Source organism: Chiloscyllium plagiosum, unplaced genomic scaffold, assembly GCF_037043375.1.
Source record: "Chiloscyllium plagiosum isolate Xiang-an unplaced genomic scaffold, Cpla_swu_hap1 HiC_scaffold_14, whole genome shotgun sequence".
In the NCBI taxonomy this organism is placed as follows: Eukaryota; Metazoa; Chordata; class Chondrichthyes; order Orectolobiformes; family Hemiscylliidae; genus Chiloscyllium; species Chiloscyllium plagiosum.
In genome coordinates this window covers 74,382,882-74,409,927 of record NW_028270152.1, presented here as the reverse complement: position 1 = coordinate 74,409,927, position 27,046 = coordinate 74,382,882, and the positions used below count along the sequence as shown (strand labels likewise).

Here is a 27,046-nt window from a genome sequence, read left to right as displayed (position 1 = left end):
TCCAAGTACCTGATGAAGTGAGGCATAAAGTGGCTTATATTTCAATGAATCTATCTTTGCTCCAGACCCCTGAGATTGTTGATCAGTTGACAGGTTGCCTCTGTCAGAGTGATAAAATGTTTTTGCTCCCCACCAGGGATGGATTTGTGATCCAGGCATTGACTTGCCTTCTCATTCCGGTCTATCTAATTCACCATAGTTTTGGTATGGAGAGGATGAATTGCAGGTTTAAAAACAAAGTAAAACGAGAATCCATTTGAGGCACCTAAGCTACTATCATTCACCATAATTTAATATAATTTTCCTTTTTTTGTATATACATTCGAGGACCAAGAATGCTGTCTAATTGGTGATTAGCTAATACAGTTTTAGATTAGATTACTTAGTGTGGAAACAGGCCCTTCGGCCCAACAAGTCCACACCAACCCGCTGAAGCGCAACCCACCCAGACCCATTCCCCTAAATTTACCCCTTCACCTAACACTACAGGCAATTTAGCATGGCCAATTCACCTAACCTGCACATTTTTTGGACAGTGGGAGGAAACTGAGCACCCGGAGGAATCCCACGCAGACACTGAGAGAACGTGCAAACTCCACACAGACAGTCGCCTGAGGCGGGGAATTGAACCCAGGTCTCTGGCACTGTGAGGCAGCAGTGCTAACCACTGTGCCACCGTGCTGCCCACGTTCCGATCTTCTCATTGAGAACCATGGTGCACAATGAATAATTTATGTTTATCTAAAATTGTATAACTAAAATGGAGACAGAATGTACTGAAAATATTGAAACAAGCCTGGTAACATTTGTGGAGAAAGGGTGGGAAACAAGTTACTATTTCAGACATGTCACCACTTCTTCATATATTGGTTCCATTTCTCTCTCCACAGATGCTGCCAGACCTGCTGAGTGTTTTTCTTAGTTTTTATTCCAGTTTTCTAACATTAGTGTATTTGCTTTTGGATCAGCATCTTTCTTGTTCTATACTTTTGGTGTGGAGAGGGGAATTTGTAGATTTCAGCATTGCTACACAATTAATGTGCAATGGAACAGCAGAGTTACCTTAACACTTAAATCAGTGGAATTTTGTGTGTAATGATACTGGCTGACATTGTGTAATTTTATATGTTAATATGCTGGTTGACCTAAGTTAATGTAAACTCCTGTTATGATTGTAGGAAGCAGCAGAGAAACCACGATATATAGCAGGCAGCATCCTGAGTGAGGGTGAAGAGAAGCCATCTGAAGAATTGATCAAACTCTTTGAGAAATTCGGCTTTAAGATAATCTCCTTCCCAGAGGTTACGCACGTTGTCATGACAACTTTTCCTTTCACGACCTTCCTCTCACTGTTCATAGCGATGTACCGGGTGTACCCAATCCTGAATAATTACGTCAAGGTAGGAACCATTTCATTAAGTCACTTGGTAAATGTTAAGCAATTTTTTTTTTTGGCATAACCCATAATTGATGCCCTGTGTTTGGCAATGGTAGCATCATGACTTTATCAATTACAAATGTTTTACAGTGATAATGCAAACCAGAGCCTTGAAAATGGCCTATATGGATGCAAATCATGGTCCTGCTATCTTAAGCCTTCTAACAGCACAGACACTCTAGGATACAACAGAATCCACAAACGTGGTTCGTTATGTGAAATACATTGCAAAACATCTTTGGGTAGTTATGCACTGTACGTTGCATTTGATTATTATGCCCGTGGATGCTGCTGATTATGTTAATTAGATTAATTGCTCACCAAGTGATTTTAGAATCACAAGGTGTTGGAAGTCTATTTCTTATGTTTATGTCTAATTGGTATTTAAAAATTTCTTAGAATTATAGTATTAATTGATTTGCAGTGTCTTATGTGATTTCTGTTTAAAAGTATCTCCACTGGGATAAAATGGTAACTTGAATTTTTGGTGATTATAACGAACAATGAATGGATTGAAGTATTTCCTGTGTGTATGGGTTAACATGTGAGCTGATTTCGTTAACTGAATATTTCTTCACTTCAGATCTTTAGTTTTATATGTGCTAGAAATGCTACCACCATTTGGCTTAGTCATGCATGCTATCATGCATACATTGTAACATTGTATCTTCAGTTGATGTGGAAGAATGCAAGTTCTTTCAAAGATGCATACTGTTTATTTTTGTTCTGTTTTTGCACTTTGACTCTGCTACCAGGGTAAAGAGGCTACAGTTAGCAGTGTATATACTGTGAGCCAGTTCAACAGTGTTGATCTCTTAGCATTCAAACCAATATGGAACCAGTGGAAATGTGACTCATTATATGTGATTGTTTCATCACTGATGAGTGAATGGGGATATGTTGTTTTGGTAGGGGATATTTGGCGCTCTCCCAAATGGTGACACTGCAGTGTAGCAGCAGTGGCAATTAGGGCCCTTCTGTAGAAAGGTCATAGTTTGGAATATTGTCTAATGGTGTCTGGAGCAATTCATTTGTATTTGTTCCCTGGTTTGTTGAATAACTGATATTGACCCATATGTGGTATTATTCTAGTTCAAGCTGCTAATAATTTGTAATGTATTTGACAACGTACTTCATAACACACTGCTAACTAAATCCCAAAGGATTGAAGACAAATGATTGATCTGGTTAGAAAATAAACTTGAGTGGCAGGAGACAGATAGGAACAATGGACAGAATGTGATTGATGGTGTGTCTCAGGGATATGTGTACAGGCCTCAACAATTTATTGTATTAATGATTTGGATGAGGGGATAGAAAATGCCACATATTCAGCTTTTGTTAATGACACACAGTGTAGTTAGAAACATTGCATTGCAAAGAAATGGTAACAGATTAAGAAAAGGATGAAATGTGGCAAATATAAAGTCATCCACGTTTGACCTGAAATGGATAGAACATAGAGTAGCATTGCTTTATAATATTAATTCATGCCAGAAACAACATTTTTATATTATAAATAGTAATACTTCAATAAAATTAATTTACTTCCAACATTCTAATACATAATACAATGAACTTATGAAAAACAGATGTTTACCTTCCATTTATATTCAGCAAAATCCACAGGAACTCCAGTTTTGCTAAGAAAACTATGTTGTTGCTTCTTGCACCAATGATGACCTCTGCCGTGTGTATGCTTGTGTGGCATGGTGGGATGGTCGTGTCCTTTTTTTTTTTTAAAGTATTCCCTCGTGGCGAATTGAGAGGCAGAGTTCTTGAGAGGGGAGAAATGAAAGGAAGCATAGTGTCAGAGGAGAGCAGTCTCAGAGAAATAGAGGAAAGAAAATATTTTTTAAAAAGGTGAGGCAAACGGTGTGAAATTAAGAGTCATGGGCTCAGGATTGGAGTTGCCGTGAAATAGATACAGAGGAAACACCTGAGTGGTTTCCATTTATATGCCCTTATTTCCTGTGAATTGTCCTGATGAGTGCAAGATGAAAAACTTCAACAAAATGTGTCTTTGTTTTCAGCAAATGTATATTTTGTTTTGGTACAAGAAAGGAAATTGAGAGAGTCAGGACGACAGATGTCCAAGAATGGAGTTGCACTGTGAAGATGTTTACTGGGAAGCTGCAATCTTGAATTGGTCTTCCTGAGACTTAATAAGCTTTCCTTCTTTTATTGTGCAAGTGATGCAAGATCTGATTGTCATCTTTGTCATTTCAGTGCAGATCAATTTTAGGTAAATATCCATTGTTTAAATTTATGAAATATCTGGTTCTTTGTGAAATTATTTAAATTCAGCTTACCTGCCAACTGTTGCCATTAGACTCCAAGTAAGTCATGAGACTTTAACTAATACATCATGTAATGGAGCTGAGGCTGTCCTTGGTCATAAAGTGTGGCAGCTGATGGCAGGCAACATTTATATTTCAGCATGTATACTAATCTTGGTTTGGTCAACCAAAATCACTTGAGGTGATCTTCAAAACCATAAGCAGAAATTAAGTCATGCAGCTCATAGAGTCTGCTCCGCCATTGAATCATGGCTGACAAGTTTCTCAACCTGCTTTCTCCCCTAACCCTTGATCCCTTTGACACTCAAGGACCTATCTATCTCAGTCTTAAATATACTCAATGACCTGGCCTCCACAGCCTTGTGTGGTAGTGAATTCCATAGATTCACAACTCTCTGGCTGAAGGAGTTTCTCCTTATTTCCGTTCTAAAAGGTCTTCCCTTTGCTCTAAGGCTATGCCCTCTGGTCCTGGTCTCATCTACCAATGGAAAGATCTTTCCAACATCTACTCCATCCAGTTCATTCACTATTCTGTATGTTTCAATTAGATTTCCCCTCATCCTTCTAAACTCTATCAAGTATAAACCCAGAGTCCTTAAACGTTCCTCATATGTTAAGTTTTCATCCCTGGGACCATTCTCATGAACCACCTCTGAACACGCTCCAGGGTCAGTACTTTCTTCCTGAGATATGGGGCTCAAAACTGCACACAATACTCCAAACCTACAGATAAACATGACCATTTGCTTAACTTACTATGATGGTTGTGAAGAATGTCTCGGCAAAATCATGATTTTGTGTTTTCCGACTGAGAAAAAGAAGAAACTTGGGTGAAAGGGTGGTAGAATTTCCTCTTTGTGCACTAGAAACAAACTTTAGGCTGTATTGAACGTTTAAGTCCAGTGATAATAAATTAGTAATTGGATGAAGTAATTGAAATGTTTAGTGGAGGATAAAGCTCTCTGTTGATTTGTGACAGATGGTTGGGAAAGCCAGTCTCTGATCTTGGAAATGGGTACTGCAAGTTTGACTAATTAACAGTTTTATCTGGAGAGCCTGCAGTTAGATTGCCTGTTGTACCATACATAACGCCTGTAGTCTGCCCAACTGGCTTTTATTACTCTGACGCACAAACAGAAATGTGTTTAATTATCAGGATTTGCAGTAGCTATGTGATCAAATTAGAAAAATCATGTTCTAATGCCGCCTGCTCTCGCAAGAATGCTTGCAGAGTTTTGTTCAGTTTCTGAATACTAAACTTGCAGTTGGAGATTTTTGGCCTTTATGATGATTTTGTGGAATTGTAAACTCTGCCACCATGAAAGAGAGTGTTTGCAAATCTTTGCTTGTCGGCAAACACGTGATAAACTGGAATTAATTTATGTCAAAATCTGTTGTCATGTTGTACGTGTGTGTTAAAATTATGCATGGCTCTTCTCCCATCCTGTGCCTTTGCTATTTTTTTGACTTAGTATTCCTGATCAACAAATATGTCTTTGTTGGTTACAACTTAACTCGGTTTCTTTTCAAGTGATTGCAAAATGGACAATTATCAGATGATTGTTGACTCCAAATGCAGAAATGATGTATTTAAAAATCTTGCTTGGATTTATATACCTAACTTAGAAAATCATTTTGATATTTTGGAAGTGATGGAGGACAGAAGGAGTGCCATTTTTGGATGAGTTACCCAATAAAATGCATTTTTATGAAGGCTGCCTATTCTACACGGTATTGGTCTATAATTATATGACTTCCTCATCCTCAGCCTTTGTCATGGACACACACACCGTCTTCTGCAGGGAACTTTTTGCTTGACATTTGAAAATTCCATTGACTTTGATTTTGTTGTGTGGCCATGCATGCTAGTTCTACCTTGAATCTTGCCATGTACTGTTGTTTGCATTAGAATGGATTTCAAACCTTATCTGGCTGCTGCAGAGCATATCAGAATCCATGTTGCTTTATCCAGATTGCTGAAGTGACTTAATGAGTATCATACGTCTGTCACAGCTCTACACTGTATTATTCCAGTAATTGGCTATTTACTGTTGGTCTAAAATCTTAGCTTGATTTGCGTCCATTCTATTATATATAACAAGCATTTCTGGTAATGGTGAAATCATTTCAGTGACTTTTTGAGGACCCATTCAAGTATATGCTTCTCAAGATCAAGCCTGGTCCCTGTTCTGATAGCACCTTTGGTCTGGGGATCTTTGAGGATAGATTCTTCCATCTGGCTTTTCATCAACTGCATTCTTGCTGCTGCACAATCATTTGAAGAATCAGCAAATGTTATGACTTCTAGTTTGAAAGCAGAATTGTTCTTCGTTCTTATTGATGGAGAACCGATTTATGTTTGTCAGTCATTATGTCATATATGTCAGTGGCTGTACAGCACTCTGAGTGTCCATCCTTGCCAGTTGGAGTGCAGTCAAAGTGTGGATGCACTGATTTCTAATTCCAGAAGTCATTGTTGCACACATGCAATGGCAGGAAAAAATTACAGGTAATGTAGTGCATGGTCTGATTTATGAGTGTGTCTAAAACTCTCGTGCATCTTCCTCACACAGGCTATAAACAATTGCTAAAAGGTTCCACAAAGTCTAAGTTTTCATCCTGTACTCATCAGGGTTGGGACAAAAGAAACCAAACTTGGAAAGGCAACAAAAACTTGTACAACAAGAGAAGGTGCTGATTGCTGGACTACTGTGTCATGGAGATGTTAACTGTCAATTTTCCATGACAACCAAGTAGCCAAGGTCACGATGGTGGGAGTATAGTCTAACTCTGTATATAGGTACATTTCAGTTGTGAGCTGTGCATTAGCTCTACCTCATATATGGAGATCAAACACTGGTAACAATCTCAAAACAAGGCTTGACAATGCATTAATGATATCCATATTGAAATAAATTGCAAAATGTGTTAACAGCAAATAATGAATAAGTGTATCTGATTCTTGATCACTTCACAAAATACTAAATGATCCTGACTTTTTTAAAAAGAATATCAGTTTTTATTTGTTTCTTGCTTTTCGGTCACTCAACGACATATCTGTTTCCTGGCCAACACCATTCCCATTCTCAGAACCAGTCAGAGTCAACCCTATTCTGGAGCCTGTGCATTGGGAGCAGCAGGATGGGCTTTCCAGTTTTTTCTACCAATTTTCGGCGGAAAATATTGCCAGCTTGGCCTATTTACTCACCACCTCCAACATTACGGTCAGATTGTTACTCATTGCAGCCATGAATTGCTGGATGGTACCAGAAAGGACTGATAACCTCAGGCTAAATGGACTCTGGCTGGACCATTCTCCCTGGCATTCCTCCTTACCAGCAGTCTTACCTGGTAGCAGTTCTCAATCTCAACAGGATCCCTGTTAAAGTACAGTTCAGGCATCAACACATCAGACCAATGGAGCGTGGTGGGGCCATTGTTGCCAATGAGTCTGGTGTGGTCACCTTGTGTGGCACTTGAGTCTGACTTTGCCAGAGCATCAGCAACCAAACTGTTACCAACAAGGAAGAAGCCACTGGTAGACATGGAACAAGATAGGAAAACAACACGGATGGGTCTTGCAACTATTCTGCACTCTTCTTCTACCTCACCAATAGCAAGTAACTGCATCACTTCACTGATAAGTTTCCAGAAAATGACTTGAAGGTCAAACTTTTGCATTCTAATTTATTCTGTCCCTGCTTCTCATAGTGCTGCTTGTCTTATTAGGGACTATGAAACCATGAAAAGTAAGACCAAGCTTCAGGTTAATCAGCATCGAACATGGAGGCACTTAAGAGTGCTCCACTATCTCTAATTTTAAATAATGCAAATGCTGAATATGTAGATTCATACTAGAACCACTATTGAGTCTTGACTGCCTTTAATCCTTTAAATACAGTCTTGTCTTGAAGTGACTTCTTATTCTGTCTTTGCTGATTTGCCTAACACTACATTACATGACATAAGTTGTCCAGAACTGCCCTCTGTGTCTTTTATTACCAACTCCATATCCATTGCATAGCTTCATTGGCTTCCTGTACCTTTATGATGATAGTGCTAACTACAGAACAGTTTCCCTGATGTCTGCCACAGGAAAGTTTGTTGCAAAGATCTTCCTCAATCACCTATTCGTAGTGGTGCCCATCTAGTGGTATTGCAGATATTATCTTTGCTGTGTGGTAAATAAAAGAAACACCACAAAATACTTGAAGTACTGCCATGTCCCCTTCACAAAATCCTCCAAATCTCTTGGCAAGAAAAGCAGTGCAGCAGCAATATCTTCAAAGCCAACATGCTGACCATCCAGGTGCTTAATTATTTAAAACCAGCTCTGTTCTAAGTGACATGCTGTTCATATGCCCTACAGCAGACAACTGAAAGTAATTGCTCTACCCAGAACTTGGCAGAAGACCACCAGGAATTTAGCAGAAATGTCATTGGAGTGCCCTCAAAGTATCACCCTGAGATCAAACACCCCTAAGAGGAGTCTTACTGGACTCAAAACATTAACTGTGCTTTCTCTCTCCACAGATGCTGCCAGATCTGCTGAGTTTCTCTGGCACACTCTGAATTTAATGCTGCTGTTTCTTTGGACTCCCTGGTCTGTGATGAATCGAAATGGAGAACAACTTGGGAAGTCATTGAACACCAAGAGGCGTAAAGGCAAGTTCAGGGCATTGTAAAGAGGGTCCAAACGCTTCAATGGTCCCCTGACCTGCATCGGACAGAGTCTGCAGGTCACACTTTGGACTGGTCTTTGACGCCATCGTACAGGAGCAGAAGCTCAATCCTGAGGAACTAATCTAAGAAGATGATACCCAATAAGTAGACTAAGCTCTTTATCCTCATCTTTCCTTAGCCCTGTACCTATCTCCATCTATAAGTCTACGCATGTACCATTGAAGTAAATTCTTAACATTACTCTTTTGAGCCAGACCAATGGTTGCCTTTTCAACTTTGATTCAATACCCAAGCTGACTTTGCTGCCTTAGATAAGTTGACTGACAGATAAGCAAAACACCAAAGCCTTGCTTATTTACATATCAACAACTTGTTGCCTTGATGCCTTTTAATTAAGAAAAGCTTTTGAATTGACTTTGCTTTAAAATGCGATACCTAAAATGAATTACTTTTCCCAAATCCTTTCTGTGGGGAAAGAAATCTCAAAATCAGAAAACATGACAGTTAATATTAATTTCCAATTAGCAAAGCAACAACACAGGACTGCAAGCTAGGTTTCCTGAATTGGAATGTCAGGTTTAATTAGTGCTGGTGCTTTAACTGCCCTTTCCAGGACTCTGCTGCAAGAGGCAGCTTCAGTGAACACAGCCATCTTTTTCAGAAGAAATTGTAAGAATTCTTCATTGTTTCATCTTTGGCAAAAAGAAAACCAGTCATTATTCCCATTATCTCTTGTATTGTAAATGGACAAATTTGGAATGTATTAAATTAATATGGTACATATTTATTTAAGCCATTTTGATCAAGTGGTGAAAATAATTAAAATGTGAGTTGTGTTAGGCTGACCTAAACTATGATGATAATACTGTCAGCCTAATGTGGCGTATTTGCCTCTATTCGCAAGTTGCTTGCAAGTGAAGTGTTAAAGGAAGAGAGCATTCCCAGAAGTGTAGATTATTGTGCTTTTGTTTCCAGTCTTTTGTGGCTATTTTGGCAGAGAATATTAGCAAACAGTTCACAAAGAAACTCAAACTATTCGATGACCATTTCAAGTGATGTATTGAAGTAAATTGTGACCAAGAGTAACAGATTATTTGCTCAAATATGCTGTTTTATGGCCTAGTGGCAACTCTTGAATCTACACACTCTGTATAAAAGCTGATACTTTTAAAGTTGACTCAATTCAAGTTGTTTAACTTGACAATGCAGTGGCAGTATGCTTGTTTAATGTTCTTTGCTACAGACTTCCTATTTTGTGTTCTACCTTCTCCATGCTTTTGCTCCCGCACTCAGTTCTGAGATTCTCCTGGCCTTCCTCCACTTCTTGCCTCTGCCTGCTCAATTCCTGTTCATCTCTTTCCCCCTCCCCAGTTCTTGTTCCTGCACTCTATTGTTACCCTTTGAAAATTCTGGCTCCTGTTCTGAACTTGCATTAAATTCCTGCACTCCACCTAGTAACAAATGCTGGTCAGTGCAGGTAGTCTGCCTGTGCTGACTAGCTTCTGCCTCCAGGTGGAACCTGGTCTGTTGAATGTCATCAGGCGAGTGTATTTGCATTTATTTTGTATTTCTAAATTTAAAAATGTTTTAAATGTTATTATATTTATGAATATAAGATTTAGAAATGTACACTATTTCATTTATGATGAAATACTCTCTGCTGGGAAGTCCAGATTTGCTAAACTGTGCAGTGTTTCTTTTTATACCTAAAATAATTTTATTTTGCAAGTTCGTTTAGCTACAGATGCATAGTACTTCATGGTATTTCATACTGTACCTTCTTTTAATCAGAGCAAGAAATGTCCAAAGGAACCCAATTCCAGTTTTAATATTGATTTCTTTGGGAAACCAAGATTCTGTGGAAGTCACAATTTTCAGGAACATAACCATAAGTACTGTGGTTCTCAAAACTCGCTAACAAGTACTGTATCTTACTGTGTGTCTTTTTCATGATTATCCACATGTATGCTTTGGAGCCTGGCTTATCTTGAGAATTTTCCCATTATACTAATAATGAATGAAAATCAATTTAACAAATGAACAAATCCCCCAAGGAGTTTGATGTTCTCAACATTTGCTTTAAGATATTGAGATACTGACACAGGTTTGCTGGAAAAGGTTATTGGAATGACTGTGTTACTTTAATAGACCTTCATTACCATAATAGAGTGAGAGAAAGGCAGAGAAAGTGTGGAGTCTCTTTCTACTCTACAAAAGGATAGACTGTTACATAACAAGGTTTATTGCCTGATGGCAAGAAGCACAACGACATTTGATCAGGCATAATTACTAGCACCTTAGAAAGCTGTTGTATATACATCTGCTCCTCCAAACATGATATTAAAACTCCTTGTATCCACCCACATACTGTCTGTGACATCAGTAGAATTGGTGAAGCTAATGTAGCATTAATGCTTTCCAATCCATTGTATTATACAACATTCCTCCCCTGCCAAGCTCTTTACTCCCTCACTCCCTCAAGTTAACCCATAATACAATCACATACAAATGTATATTACATTTATCACTACTCCATCTCCCTTAGGTCTCTAACTTTACAAATGCCGGTAGTATAGATGTTTCACATTTTTTCACAGAATGTACTTTCTTTCAGACTTAGAAGAATGGTAGTTCTCTTGCTTGAGTACTGTTGACCTTGGATCTGATCTGTGGATCATTTCTTTGCTGAAGGATGCTTTATTTACCCTGATAACCTTTGTGAAATACATCATTCTTTGTCAATATGTTTGTCTATTACATTATCTGGAGGACCCTTTTTTCCTAGGAATTTCCTTCCTGGTATTCAGCTTCCCCTTGTTGTTTCCTGCATTCCTGTATCGAGCAATTGCTTTTTAATTGGAAGAGGTAACTTCTTTTTGCAATATCATTAATATTTAGACCAAGCAGTTTCTTCTTCTTGACTACATCTTGAATTTGCGGACACAGATTTGACTCCCATAAAATCATATACTTATCTCCCTCAGGTTGTGAGTCAGACTGAACATTTTCAGTTATCATTATGGCTGTTTCACTGGTGAAGTAATTTTTATCAGACACTCAGTTGAGTTACTGAATGATTTCTGTTCTCTTAGCACTATCTCTGTCACTGAACTAGCAGTTTTAGAAGGGAGGATTGAATGTTCTGTCAGACCTGGGAAGTCTGTGACTTCCTTTTATGTTGACGATGTTAAACAGCTCTCTCATGTCAACAGAAGTGGTTTCATTTGATTCATTCTTTTGGGTTTGTCAAAGTCTGGGAAGCTCAGTGAAGTTTCCTGGTTGCCTCTTGATATTTTGGTCAAAAATGGTTTCTTCCTAGACCAGCCGTTTTACAGCTTTTTGCTTCTAGACCCAATGTTCTCGGAGATCTCCTCCAACTCTTCTGATGTTGAGTTTGTGTGCAGGTTCAGAAATGAAATTGGTTGATTTGGGAACAACGTACACATTTTCTGTTTTCTCTTGTCTGTTACATTGTAATGTAAATAGTTACATTCCTATGCTTTTGCCATTTATTCCACTGTACTATGTAGTATTACCTCTCTGCTTGTAATTTTCTACTCAGCCATGGTAACTGATCTGATAGAACAGTCACACTTCTTCTAGTAACAAACAAAGAATAAACAGGATGCCCATTGACATAAATCCTGTCTCTTCTGGATTGTCTGGAGTAACTAATTACCAAAGAAGTGCCAATGGAGATATGTTTCAAACACGTTGCTCTTTAAGCTTTTGTTCTTGTATTCATCAATATTGTTTTAAATTCGGTCATTGTACAGCTTGTTAGACTGTACCACAGCATTTGTTTGCCTGTTTTTAAATTCTGTATTTCTGAAATACTGTATTGAATTTTTCAATAAAGCTTGGAATTGAATTCCAGTGATTTGTTACTTTAAAGCTTTTTAAATCTATTCCTTTGTACTACTGTTCGCTATACTGCATATTGGATATCCAGCCATTTTTAATAAATTAGTCACTGCTGGCTTTTTCTAAGGTTTTGAGTTCTGGCCCTATTAAGTCTTTAATTTTCCTGGTTTTTCTTATTAAGCTAGACTCTCTGACAAGCCTTTTTGTTTTATATTTGCTCAGTTTCAGCTTAAATACATTTTGAGGCTCCCCTGATTTTGTGGCCCCGAACTAAATTTATTTTCTGACCGTTGCAGCAGAATGTCATGAAGCCTAATGTTGATGGCAACGATTTGTGTTGATAGGTGAGAACTTTGTCTTTTATACTAAAAGTAAACTGATTGCCTTCCCTTTCTGGTCTTTGCATAGTTTTCTTTTATTCCTTTTGTCACCTCCTCCTGGAATCATCATCTCCTTCCAGAACCTCCTTCACTGGATCACCTCTGTTTTCTAAGTGTGACTCGCTTTTCTGTCTCACTTCTAAGCCCCACTCTTGCCCTAGAAGGTCTTACCAGCTTCTGAGTGAACGTTTTTCCCTTGGAGAGCTGAGCTTTTAGTTTTGTTCCTTTCATCGCTATTTTTTTCCCCCTCAGTTGATATTCACTTTTTACCTGCCTACTGGCTTTCTTTGGTTATAAACAAAAATAACTGCAGATGTTGGAATCCAAAATAGACAGGCTGGAAGAACTCAGCAAGCCAGGCAGCATCAGGCGGTACATCAGGAGGTGAAGAAGGGTTATACCCAAAATGTCAACTTCTGCACCTCCTAATGCTGCCTGGCTTGCTATGTTCTTCCAGCCTCCTGTCTGTCTATGACTAGCTTTCTTTGTCAATTTGAAGCTGTAATGCTCTTTTGAGTTATATTTTTCTGAATTGCTGCATGCAGCAGGATTCAGGTCCACATTGCTGCAACCATGTAACTTCCCAAAAGACCAATCCTAGTATCTTTTGTTTTAAAGAAAGGTATTCATCACTTTTAACAGTATGTCCTGGGGAAGAGTTTGAGATTTTTTTGTCATCAATTTTGCTGTGTCTTGGGCCTACCTAGTGATTAATGGTAGAGCATACAATGAAAAGGATAGAAAAGGCACTTTTCTTAAATTGTAAAGTGGTTTATCGCATGATATCAGTAAGTATAATTACATTTGGTTAGACATAATTACCAGGCGAAAGTGAGGACTGCAAACGCTGGAGAGTCAGCATCAAAAAGTGTTAAGCTGGAAAAGCACAGCAGGTTAGGCAGCATTAGAGGAGCAGGAGAATTGACATTTCAGACATGAGCCCTTCATCAGGAATGAACTTGGAGATTTGGGTCAGATACATGTGCTCCCTTCAAAAGTCAGTAGAACTCCTTCTCTCCACTCACAGACTGTATGTGACATCAGTAGAATGGTTGGAGCCAATGTGACATGTATACTAACCCCTTAAGAAATATCATCTTTATATAAGCACTACCCTTTAGAGTTCTGTAAGTTCATGCCTAAGATGAATGGTGTGATGAATTGACAGTCTCTGCAGTGTTATCCGAGGGACAAATAGACTTCAGAAGGGAAGGAAATTTAGTATCTTTGTGTTTAAGGTCCAACCTGACCATTCTAACAACCTAATTATAATGCACTATTAGCAAAAGATCGGAAATAAATAGGGAAGTATGTTATATTTTTAAACATTACACTGAGAAATTAAGGTAGAGAAAGAAGAAAAATAAATTAGTCAAATGGGTGTATCTGTATTCCATCTTCTGCTGTCATTCCATCTTGTCCAGTTGCTGAAGAAAACAAATGAAATGATGCCACTGCTTACTGCATGGAGTGCTATACAGAGCTCATTGTTGGGATTCCTGCTGCAACACTCTGGTGCTTTTATTATGGAGATTCTGACTGTCTCCATATGGCAAGCAGTCTAGATTAGAGTGGTGCTGGAAAAGCGCAGCAGGTCAGGCAGCATCCGAGGAGCAGGAAAATCGACGTTTCGGGCAAAAGCCCTTTCCTGACCTGCTGTGCTTTTTCAGTATCACTCTAATCTAGACTCTGATCTCCAGCATCTGCAGTCCTCACTTTGCCTAGTCCATATGGCAAGCAACCAGCTAGGTTGAGATGGCTTGTTGAAAATTCCAACCCAGAAGACTGCCAGTGAGGGCAGTCAGGTAAGGCAAATGGCTTTCCCCTTCTGCTCAGCAAAGAAAAAAGTGACTGCATTTATCATAAGAAAATTGACTAGTGCAGTGAAAGCATTTTTTTTAAAGGAATGTTGTTTATTATTCCTGACTGCCCTGGCAGAGGCAACTGAAGCAGTGTTGAAAACAAAACATTTAACATCTCCACAATCTCACCAAGACTGTATTCTCAGTCAGTGCCTCACTGCCAACTTCTCAACCTCCAGCCACTAGAAGCTACAATGTACCACAGTGTCCAGTTGTACCTAAATTCTCAATAACAAGCATCTGTAAAGAGCTCCTTGGTTTCTTTATCAGCAAACATCTTGACTGGTCATCAAAGACAAGGAAGCAGTCGATGCTCACTGGATAGACCACTTTCTATTCCTTAACTGACTACGTTTTCAAGCCCATTTTTTAGTATTCAATCTGGCTCAGTCTTGGTACTACCTTGATCTACAACAAAGTTGAAAAAGCCATTCAGTAGTTGAAGAACAACAGAAGAAAATAGAGCCCCTGTCACAATTATAAAACGTGGTGGAGGTACACTGCCAGCAGAGCTGTACAATCTCATAATCCGCATCTGGGAAGAGTTCTGCATGGTTGTAACAATATTTAAGAATGGAGACAAGCGCATAATTCTCTGCTAGATATAATATGTTACTCAGATGTCTGCATCATCTCCATCTGGAGCGTATGCAGGTAAAGGCGAGACATTGGCAAGAGTGCACAGACCTTCATGTGGCAGACCCATTGTACAGTGGACTTATCAGCCATGTCTGAATCTATCAAGCTACAGTGGAGTATGTCATCTTTGATCGTGACAGATGGGAGGTTATCATAAATGTGCAGTTCCAAAAGCAACAAACTTGGCAGTAATTTTTAAATTTCCATCATCAGTATACAAGTCCAGATATTTAAGTATTCCAAGTGAAAGCTAACTCATGAATGTGATCTGGATCCAGCAGTGTTGACATAAGAGGTAATGAAGTATTGAAATTGAAGCAACTTAATACCTTTCCTCCTCCCCTACCATTCTTGATTACTAGAGGCAGTGGAGTAATAGAGGAAGGAAATAAATTAAACCCAGTCTCCACAACACAGACTGTCTGCGTCTGCGTTTTGAGTTTTTGTCTTCCCAGTGGATTGAATGAAATGGAACTCCAATCTAGTTATGCCAGAGATTGCCAGGTTTGTCAAGTTTAAGATTGCACAGGGAGAGTGAGAAGGGCTGTGCTTAGTGCAGCTAGTTTGAGGAAGATTCATTGATTGACAGCAAACAAAGTGGGAAAATGTTGATGTCTATATTGGAAATCTGCCTCTTGGCATTTGGGCTATCTTCCTAGGACCTGATTGCCAAATGAGAAGGAATAGGAGTGTGTTTGAGCATCAGTCATAATTCCAATTAAAGATAAAAAAAACTTCAAGACTGTATTGTGAAAATCTGGGTGAAAGATCATGGGGCACATTAAAAATAATAGTATAATGTTGAATTTGTTTGAATTTTTTTTTGTTTTAAAAACGTCAGTGGTTGGGGGTAAAAAGCTACTTGATCTGGTGGATAAAACAGTTGGGAATATGCCCAACTGAAGTTGGAATCCAGTTAATTGTTGAAATACCTTTTTTTGAGGTTTAAAATCATTGGTGATGTTTTTTCCTCTTCCCTCCCCTCCCTGAGAAAGGATGTCTTTGCAACTTTAATGCCAAGACTGAATAAATCACCATCTTTTCAAAAGTGAGGTGGAATAAGGATGAGTCTCATGGCAATTATGGAAAGGTCGTAGCCAAAGATAATCAGTGTTTTTTCCTTCTCCCAATTCTGTTACGTATGGAGCAAAAACATCCGGTGACATTTGGAAAGCAGAGAGCAGCTGGTACAGTGCCGTGTTTCTTGTGATCTGCAGGTGTTGTGTTTTTCTCACCTAGTTCTGTTTTTTTATTCCCATTTGCATATGTCAAGTGGAAATGCTCGAGGCTCTTCATCCAGGAGCGGGGGGGAAGATGCCGCGTTGCTCGCAGGCATCATTCACGATAGCCAAATGTCCACATTAAGCTGTCAACAGGAAATAAATAACATACAATCCCGGATTTTTAAACTGATTTACTAATTGGTCCTGGAGGTCAAGGCTCCACCTTTATGGAATATCTCTCTGCAAATATCCTACTATTTATGGATGTCGGTGTAGGGCTACCCTTATTCTCACCCTCCAACCTCTTCTACCCTCCCCCAAGAACATGAAGTGAGTTGCCTCATGAATTGGGATGTAGGTACGCAACAATGTTTTTTTGAAGGGACTTCCAGGACTTTGACCCAATGACAATGAATGTTATGTAGTTCCATGTTAGGGTGGAATGAAGTTTGAAGGAGAACTCATGGGTGATGACATTGTGCAATTGCTATCCTTGCCCTTCTAAGCAGTGGAGTTAATGGGTTTGGAAGTTGCTGTCACAGGGGCCTTGGTAGCATTTTGAGGATTGCACATATGGTAGGCATTGTGCTTTTTTTGTGAAGGGAGCAAATGTTGAAAATGGTGTATGGACTGCTAGTCAGGTCCTGGAATGTGTTTAGCTTCTTGACTGTTGCTGGAACTGCACTCAATGGGACCTGTGGGGACAATTTCATTTGTGGACAGGCTTTGGGAGTTGGGAGGTGAGACACTCACTGCAGGATTCCCAGGCTCCAAATTGCTCCTGTAACCACAGTGTTTATATGGTGAATGATAACACCCAGGTTTTGATAGCTGGGGATTCAAAAATGGTATTGCCATCATTGAACTTTTTAAAAAAAATTATTCATTTTAGCTTTGAGGGGTGATGGTTTGATTCGCTCTTATTAGAGAGAAGGTCATTGTGTCATATTAATGTTATGTGCTACTTATCAATTCCAACTTGAATGTTGTGTAGGACTGCTTCAGTATCAGAGCAGTTGCGAACTGCCTCCCAGATGGTGCCAGTATGGGAGTATTTCATGACGTTTATCTGAAGTTGCTTCTGACTCTGGAAGCATCTCCTAACAGATGGTGGTTTCTGAGATCACCATTATTTTAAAATGTATTGGGATCCAAACCAAAATAGAGTAACATGTTGTTTCCATCTGATTATTGGTACAACTCCTGAGTTTAAGATGATTGGCAATGGTGTGAGCTATCAATTTTTTTCCATGTTTTATTCATGCAGTTCAGATTCTGATGCAATCCAGACCAAAGTGAAGCTTTCCTTTTGCTGCAAACCAAAAGAACCAGAGCAGGAATAGGCCATTCAATCCAATGAGCCTGCTTCACAGTACAACAAAAAGGGAGGTGACTGCACAGAGATTCAGACAATGTTCTGGGGTTCAATTCCTTGGTCGAGTTTGAATTCAATGAATATCTGAAATTAAGAATCTAAGAATTAAGAATCTAATGATGACCAAGAATCCATTGTTGATTGTCAAAAAAACCCATCTGGTTCATTAATGTCCTTTACAGAAGGACATTAGCATCTTACCTGGTATGGCCTACATAGAACATTACAGCGCAGTACAGGCCCTTTGGCTCTCGATGTTGCACTGACCTGTGGAACTAATCTGAAGCCCATCTAACCTACACTATTCACTTATCGGCCATATGTTTATCCAGTGACCATTTAAATGCCCTTAAAGTTGGCGGCTCCTACTACTATGAATAAAGAAACTACCTCTGACATCTGTCCTATATCTATCGCCCCTCAATTTAAAGCTATGTCCCCTCATGCTAGCCATCACCATCTGAGGAAAACAGCTCTCACCATCCACCCTATGTAACCCTCTGATTACCTTTATATGTGGTAAAAACAATGACTGCAGATGCTGGAAACCAGATTCTGGATTAGTGGTGCTGGAAGAGCACAGCAATTCAGGCAGCATCCGAGGACAGGCAAAATCGACGTTTCGGGCAAAAGCCCTTCATCAGGAATAAAAAGGCCAAAGGGCCTTTTTATTCCTGATGAAGGGCTTTTGCCTGAAACGTCGATTTTGCCTGTCCTCGGATGCTGCCTGAATTCCATTACCTTTATATGTCTCTATTAAGTCAACCTTTTTTCTCGCTAATGAAAATAGGCTGAGGGATTTGAGGCTTTCTTCATAAGGCTTTTCCTCCATACCAGGCAACGCCCCAGTAAATCTCCTCTGCACCCTTTCCAAAGCTTCCACATCCTTCCTATAATGCGACGACCAGGACTGTACACACTACTCCAAGTGCAGCCAAACCAGAGTTTTGTACAGCAGCATGACCTCATGGCTCCGAAACTCAATCCCTCTACCAATAAAAGCAAACACACCATACACCTTATTAACAACCCTATCAACCTGGGTGGCAACTTTCAGAGATCTATGCGCGTGGACAATAAGATCTCTCTGCTTATCCACACTACCAAGAATCTTACCATTAGCCCAGTACTCTTTGTATTTCCTGTTACTCCTTCCAAAGTAACACCTTATAATTGTCCACATTTAACTCCATTTGCTACCTCTCAGTCCAGCTCTGCAGTTTATCCATGTCCCTCTGTAACCTGCAACATCTTTCCACGCTATCCACAACTCCACAGACTGTATTGTCACCCGCAAAATTACTAACCCATCCTTCTATGCCCTCATCCAGGTCATTTATAAGAATGACAAACAGCAACGGCCCCAAAACAGATCCTTGCAGTGCACCACTAGCAACGGAACTCCAGGATAAACATTTCCCATCAACCATCACCCTCTGTCTCCTTAGAATTAGCCAATTTCTGATCCACACTGCTAAATCACCCTCAATCCCATGCCTTTGTATTTTCTGCAATAGCCTACTGTGGGGAACCTTATCAAATGTTTTACTGAAATCCATATACATTACATCAACTGCTTTACCCTCATCTACCTGTTTGGTCACCTTTTCAAAGAACTCAATAAAGTTTGTGAGGCATGACCTACCCTTCACAAAACCACGTTGACTATCCCTAATCAATTATTCCTTTATTGATGATTATAAATCCTATCTCTAATAACCTTTCCAACACTTTATCCACAACCAAAGTAAGGCTCACTAGTGTATAATTATCAGGGTTGTCTCTACTCCCCTTCTTGAACAAGGGGACAGCATTTGCTATCCTCCACTCTTCTGGCACTATTCCTTTGGACAATGGTGACAGAAAGATCAAAGCCAAAGGCTCTTCAATCTCCTCCCACACTTACCAGAGAATCCTAGGTTACATCCCATCTGGTCCAGGGAACCTACCTATTTTCACACTTCCCAAACTTGCTAACATCTCCTCCTTATGAACCTCAATCCCATCTCGTCTAGTAGTCTGTATCTTCGTATTCTCCTTGAGAACATTGCCTTTTTTCAGAGTGAATATTGATGAAAAGTATTAATTTCGTGCCTCTCCTATCCCTTCTGACTCCATGCACAACCTCCCCACCCCTGTCCTTGACTGGCCATAATCTTACCCCAGTCATATTTTATTCCTTTAGGGTTTTCCTTGATCCTACCTGCCAAAGACTTCTCATGTCCCCTCCTGGCTCTTCTTAGCTCTCTCTTTAGGTCCTTACTGGCTAACTTGTATCTTCCAAGTGCCCTAGCTGATCCTTCACACCTCCTCTTAACATAAGCCGCCTTCTTCCTCTTGACAAGAGATTCAACTTTAAATTAGATTCCCTACAGTGTGGAAACAGGCCCTTCGGCCCAAACAGTCCACACCGACCCTCCGAAGAGTAACCCACCCAGACCCATTTCCCTCTAACTAATGCACCTAACACTATGGGCTATTTAGCATGGCCAATTCACCTGGCCTGCACATCTTTGGACCGTGGGAGGAAACCGGAGCACCCGGAGGAAACCCACGCAGACACTGGGAGAATGTGCAAACTCCACACAGACAGTCACCCAAGGCTGGAATCAAACCTGGGACCCTGGTGCTGTGAGGTAACAGTGCTAACCACTGAGCCATCGTAAGCCACAGTTCCCTTGCTGAACCACTTCCTGCCTGCCTGACAGGTAAATGGTTATCAAGGACAGGCAGTAGCTGTTCCGTGAACAAGCTCCACACTTCATTTGTTCCCTTCCCCATCCTGTGCATCCTAAACCTTGCCTAATCGCCTCATAATTGCCTTTCCCCTGCTATCTTGCCCGGTGGTATATACCTATCTCTTTCCATCGCTTAAGTAAACATAAACAAATTGTGGTCACTATCACCAAAGTGCTCACTTACCTCCAAATAGAATCATAGAGATGTACAGCATGGGAACAGACCCTTCGGTCTAATCCGTCCATGCCGACCAGATATCCCAACCCAATCTAGTCCCACCTGCCAGCACCCGGCCCATATCCCTCCAAACCCTTCCTATTCATATACCCATCCAAATGCATCTTAAATGTTGCAATTGTACCAGCCTTCACCACGTCCTCTGGCAGCTCATTCCATACACTTGGCCTGGTTCATTGCCCAGTGCCAAATCCAATGTAGCTTCACCTCTTGTTGGCCTATCCTGCACACATTGGATAAAGACTGACCCATCTAAAGTACTTGAACTATTGCATTTCCTGTCAATATTTGGAAAGTTAAAATCTCCCATAACAACTACCTTGTTACTTTTGCTCCTATCCAAAATCATCTTTGCAATTCTTTCCTCTACATCTCTGAAAGTATTTGGAGGCCTATAGATAGGACCCAACAGGGTGACTTCTTTCCTGTTTCTAACCTCAGCCCATACTACCTCAGTAAGATGAGTCCTCATCAAACATCCTTTCTGCCATTGTAATACTGTCCTTGACTAAAAATGCTACACCTCCCCTTCATTTACAACCTTCCCTGATCTTACGAAAACATTTAAACCCTAGAAGCTGCAACAACCACCCCGTCCCTTCCCTATCCATTTCTCCGAAATGGCCACAATATCGAAGTCCCAGGTACTAACCAATGCCGCAAGTTCACCCACCTTATTCTGGATGCTCCTGGCATTGAAGTAGACACACTTCAAACCACCTTCCTGCCTGCCGGTATATTCCTGTGACCTTGACATGTGACTCCAGACCCACAGCAATATGGTTGACTCTTTACTGTCCTCTGGGCAATAAGGGATTAGATTAGATTAGATTCCCTACAGTGTGGAAACAGCCCCTTGTGCCCAACAAGTCCACACCGACACTCTGAAGAGTAACCACCCAGACCTATTCCCCTACCCTATATTTGCAGTCGACTAATGCACCTAACACTAGTGGCAATTTAGCATAGCCAATTCACCTGACCTGCCCATCTTTGGACTGTGGGAGGAAACCGGAGCACTCTGAGGAAACCCACGCAGACACTGGTAGAATGTGCAAACTCCACACACAGTGGCACGAGGCTGGAATTGAACCTGGGACCCTGGTGCTGTGAGGCTGCAGTGCTAACCATTGAGCCACTGTAGATGGATGATAAATGCTGCCTAGCTAGCGATGCCCTCATCCCCTGAATGAAAAAAGAAAACAAAGGGCCTTGTACACCACACTATACCATCCCTGCACCCTTTAATTCCCTTACTATCCAAAGGTTGAGTGGGAGCAGAAAGATTTAAGAGGGACCTAAGGGGCAACTTTTTCACGGAGTGGTGTGTGTATGGAATGAACTGCCAGTGGAAGTGGTGGAAGCTGGTACAATTGTAACATTTAAAAGGCATCTGGATGGGTATCTGAATAGGAATGGTTTCGAGGAATATGGGCCAAGTGCTGGCAAATGGGAGTAGATTAATTCAGGATATCTGGTCGGCATGTTGAGTTGGACGGAAGGGTCTGTTTCCGTGCTGTACTCCATCTGTCTTGAAAATACTTACTGACCGAGCACTCATAGCTTACTGATGTGGAGAATTCCACACATTCATGATACTTAAGTGATTTCTCCTCATTTCATTTCTAAATGCTTAAACCCTTGTTCCAAGACTGTGAGCCTAGTTCCAGATTTGTCAGGCGAGTGAAACATCCTGCCAGTATTTACTGTGGGTCATGAGATCTGAAATCAAAGCAGAAAATGCTGCAGAAACTCTGCAGCATCTGTGGAGCAACGAGAAGTCACACTGCACTCTATGTTTACTCTCTTTCTTTCTCTCTCCATGTATGCTGCCAGACCTGTTGAATTTGTCACGCACTTTGTTTTCCTTCCAGCATCTTCCCTGTCAAGCCCCGACAGGATTTTATATGCTTCAATTTGATCACCCCACAATTCTCCGAAGTTCCCAGGTCTCAAATGAAATTAATTGGGTCAGCTTTCTGAATTTTTTCCATGTGCAAGTCTGCATCTTTAAATTGTTCATAACGAATTGACAATTATGTCCACAGATATTAGAAGACTCACTGAAAAATGGAAATTTCACACCTGATGCAGTAAGATACTGTATTTTGATATTGAGATGCAGCCTCATTGCCCTATGTTCGACCCATTTTTATATGTGATAGGAAATGCTTGATTACAGTCTCTGCCTATCTGGGTGGGGATGTACATGTAATCATCACTTATGCACAAGTCATTTGCACAAATTCCACTGAGTGATTTTCAAACAGTAACTTTCAGAATGAACTCTTTAGTGAGACTATTGGAAAATTATGAAGTTCATGAAAAATTACTTTGTACAATGGCTTTGATTATCGCATGTTCCAATTATTATGATTGGCAATGTTTCCTTTTTGGAACTAATAAGCATTCAAGCTTAAATTATAACATTCTAAATCCTCTGCACTCTATCCTGTTGCAATTTCTCTGTACATAGGGGAATTGCCACGTCGTTGCCTCAGTGAGGTGACAAGCTCTGAGCTATACATTTGTATCCAAGAGTAACTAAGTTGTTAAGGCTTGAATTCTGGCTTTTAATAGTTAGTTTCCTGGTAGTGTTTAAATTGAGTTTTGTTTGTGTATAAACAGTAGAGGTTTATTCAGCAATATATTAATACAATTGTCAATACACTATATTAATAAATGTGGACCCTGACAATTTAGATTGATTCCTTGGTGGCTTTCCAGTGGAGCATTAAGGGTTTTGAAGCTGTCGCCCATTGGTATTCCTGCCAGTCCCACCTCTGACACCTTGAATGCCCAAAAAGTCTGTGTGAATCTGGTGTCGAATCTTATCAGATTCCTAAAGGTTGGTTAGTCTGGAAGGTATGCAACAAGGCTTATTGCATATTACTTTGACAGCCATTTACCTTCAACCCCTAAAAGTACCTGTGTCAGGTTCTATTCTTGAGATTCTTACACACTTGATGCAACTGCAATGCACCAACTTCTGTGAACAGCCACAATTTACTTCAGCAAGTACCACCTTTTGGAGGATCATCTAATACTCTTCACAATGCTTGCAGAGCATGTCAAGTGAGGTTGTCCGAATAAGGGAGCCATCCTCCCTTTACATAAGGTTTTACATCACAGTCAGCCATGCTTGTAAGGCACAACCTCCTGCCACAGTCATAGTCACATGCCACCCAAAAACAATGTAAAGTGATTAGATTATTTCCAGATTAAGTTATTCCTCAAAACAGTGAGAGATTAGGTTATTCCTAAAACTACAGCATTTACAGACTATGATTAGATTGTCACATCCTGCCTGCAAGGCAGAACCCCCCCCCCAGGACATCCAATTTCTTACATGTCAGTAGAACAAATTAACCCTTTAACATCTCACCTGCCTAAAGAGTTTGTTGATAGCTGCCATGTTTGCATTATTTGTTTAACTGTATTAAAAACAGACCTCAAGAGGCAATGAGAATAATTTGTAGATTAAGATTTTGAAAAATGCAGAAATTGATCAACTACTGAAGTGAACTATGCTTCCCAAATTCAGCTCCTCTAAAACTGTATTAGAGGCAAAAACAACCTGCAGATGCTGCAGTCCAGAGTAGACATTATTGTAGTGACAGGTGAAACTAGGTGGTGGTACAAGTTGGGCGGTCAATGGATGGAGTGAATCCAGTTGGTAGCTGGAAGGAAGGGTAGGTCAATGGAATAGAAGAGAGGAAGTAGGGCTGGAAAGGGAGTTGGGAGCTGGGAAGGAAGATTATTTGAAATTGGAGAATTCAATGTTGAGTTCTCTGGGCTGTAGGCTGCCCAGGTGGAAAATAAGGTGTTATTCATCTGACTCCATTTGATGGAGAGTAGTACTAACCTATTGGGGTCTCTTTACTCATTTCCAGTCCTCCCTGCTAATCTCTTGCCTTTCTGATATTCATAATGACATATTTAAAAGTAGTACTTTTTCCTTTAAATTACTAGTAATGCTGTCTTGAGTAGTTCTTCCTCCCCTTATTCTCTTTTAGGACCTGTGTCCAGTAACTCTTGTAAACTCCCTGTTCTATCTCCTCTCTTCCCCTGTCCCTCTTTTTATCTGCAGCTCCCCCTAACCTCACCTCTATTCCTGAAGGGTTATACCCAAAATGTTGACTTCTCCTCCTCTTCCTGATGGTGCTTGGCTTGCTGTGTTCTTCTAGCCTCCTGCTTGTCTATCTAAAACTGTAGTTCAAGATCTGTTCTGTGAAAAACCCTGCATGCTCAACACCTACTGTGACTGCGTGTCTCCTTGTTTTTAGATCCTCTCCATGCCCCCTTCCTACTCTATTTGGGTAATATTTTGCAATCATCATTCTCTGGATTACATAGCTTGTCTTCTATTCTCACTATTGCTTCATCAGAGGCTCTGTTTCTGGTATCTGGAAGTCTCTTCCAAACCAATTTAATTTGCGACATTTCTCTGCCATTCTCAGAAGGCTCCTGAGAAACCAATTTATTTAGGCATGCAGTTGGTTCCACCCATCCTGAAATCCCTTTTATTTCCTGGTCTGGGTGTGTATCTCCACCCTGCAAAGTACTATGCAGCCTCCTTTTCCGAAGAGTTTGTAGAAAAGTAAGTTTCTACCAATTCACTCTGCCAGTTTATAAAAAAAAATATCACTTGCTGCATTTCTCTAAAATTCCTTACGCCATTTTTCGACATTGACAGTGCTATATAAGTTCAAGGAGCTGTTGAAATGTGTGAAAATTTATGCAGTGTGACTCAAGGAAATGAACAAATTTGTGTTTTGTTTTCTACTCTGGTTCTTGAGCAGGCAATGAACTTGTTAACTAGTTGGCAAAGTAGATGTGTTCTCCTGGTTTATTCTGAGGGGCAGTGTTAGGAGCATGAGAAATTGTTCAAGCCTAACTCTGTAAACAGTAGACAACAAAATGATTTGCATTTTAACACTGAATCGCTGCTCACACCAACTCCAATGTTCAGTCAATTAAATCCTCTGAAGTTGGCAGTTTGATTATATCCCAGATCACAGATTGGAAGTATTCGGTCATTGTTTTTCCACTCTTGAGACCTGCGTGTTCTGAGAGGGTGTGGTATTACTTGGCTGTGTGAAAACGGAATGTAAAATAGCCTGGACTTGTGAAGTCCAATCCTAAAACCAGCAGCACCATGTCACATGAACAACATGTCACATGAATATAACAGAAGCAGTTTATGTTCGTTCACCCTTCCAGACATGTTATAGAATAATTTTTCAATGTAGAACACATCATTACTTTCTTAATAATTTCATTTTTTTTGTTTTCTTTGATTTTCTTCCTGTTGTTTTAATGAATTCTGTACTTTATCTTGTTCCTTTCCAAAACTCTAACTCTGTCTCCGCTCAGGCAAAGGCTGGTATTCAAGTATTAAAATTCAGATTGCTCAACATTGTTGACAGATAGTGGAGGGGAGTGGTTCCATTGGCCAGCAGCCTGAAAACCAGTAATACCACATTGTAAACCGCAAATGGAATTTACTGTGACCTCTTAATGTGTAATCTAGCAAACAACATTCCTAGTTACACTTTCTTTATGTATTATATCAGGTTAAATAAAAGTTAGTGAACTTTCAGGAGACCTTCAATGAGCAGACATAGATTGTTCGATGTAAACATTTTAAAAATACATTATCAGCTGCAGTTTCTTTGCTAAAAGATGGTAATGGGTAGAATTGACAGCAATCTTGCAGTAACGTGTCATAATTTCTTGTGTAGGAAGAAAGTACTTCAGTGAAGGATTTATTCCTTTCCTTTCTTGCAATGAGAATGTTACTGATATTAAATGGTATTGGCACAAATTGAGCTGTTTTGCAATGGGCTACTTGACAGACAAACCAGTGCCATGTGTGGGGAATAGAGATATCTATGTAATGATATTCAGATGTAATCAATTGTGTGCTAAGCTTTTTGTAATATTTCAAAATGTAATGGAAGTATTATATTGCTAACAGATTCCTCATAGTTGTACAGTCTGGATCTGTTATAGGTCATTATAACTGCAATGCAGCACATTTAATGAAGCACTTTAGATTAGATTAGATTATTTACAGTGTGGAAACAGGCCCTTCGGCCCAACAAGACCACACCGTCCCACTGAAGCGCAACCCACCCAAGCCCCTTCCCCTACATTTACCCCTTCACCTAACACCACGGGTAATTTAGAATGGCCAATTCACCTAACCTGCACATTTTTGGATTGTGGGAGGAAACCGGAGCACCCGGAGGAAACCCACGCAGACACGGGGAGAATGTGCAAATTCCACACAGTCAGTCACCT

At 40.1% G+C, this 27,046-nt stretch overlaps 2 protein-coding genes across 5 annotated transcripts in view; both read left to right on the top strand.

Annotated features, from left to right (window-relative positions):
* LOC122559133 (testis-expressed protein 264) overlaps nt 1-27,046 on the top strand; it is a 299,939-nt gene that overhangs the window by 41,184 nt on the left and 231,709 nt on the right. For both annotated transcript variants that reach the window (XM_043708470.2, XM_043708472.2), the window contains exon 2: nt 1,179-1,400. In XM_043708470.2, coding sequence (XP_043564405.2) covers nt 1,179-1,400 — 222 coding nt within the window. The remainder of the gene's footprint in view (nt 1-1,178; nt 1,401-27,046) is intronic.
* Nucleotides 1,519-27,046, top strand: part of LOC148147993 (E3 SUMO-protein ligase ZBED1-like) — an 86,664-nt gene continuing 61,136 nt past the window's right edge. For 2 of the 3 annotated variants that reach the window (XM_087994536.1, XM_087994533.1), the window contains exon 1: nt 25,286-25,340. The gene's annotated coding sequence lies outside the window, so the exon portion shown is untranslated. Of the gene's footprint in view, nt 1,694-25,285; nt 25,341-27,046 lie in introns of those variants that run through there. The other variant, XM_087994535.1, reaches the window with a different exon arrangement.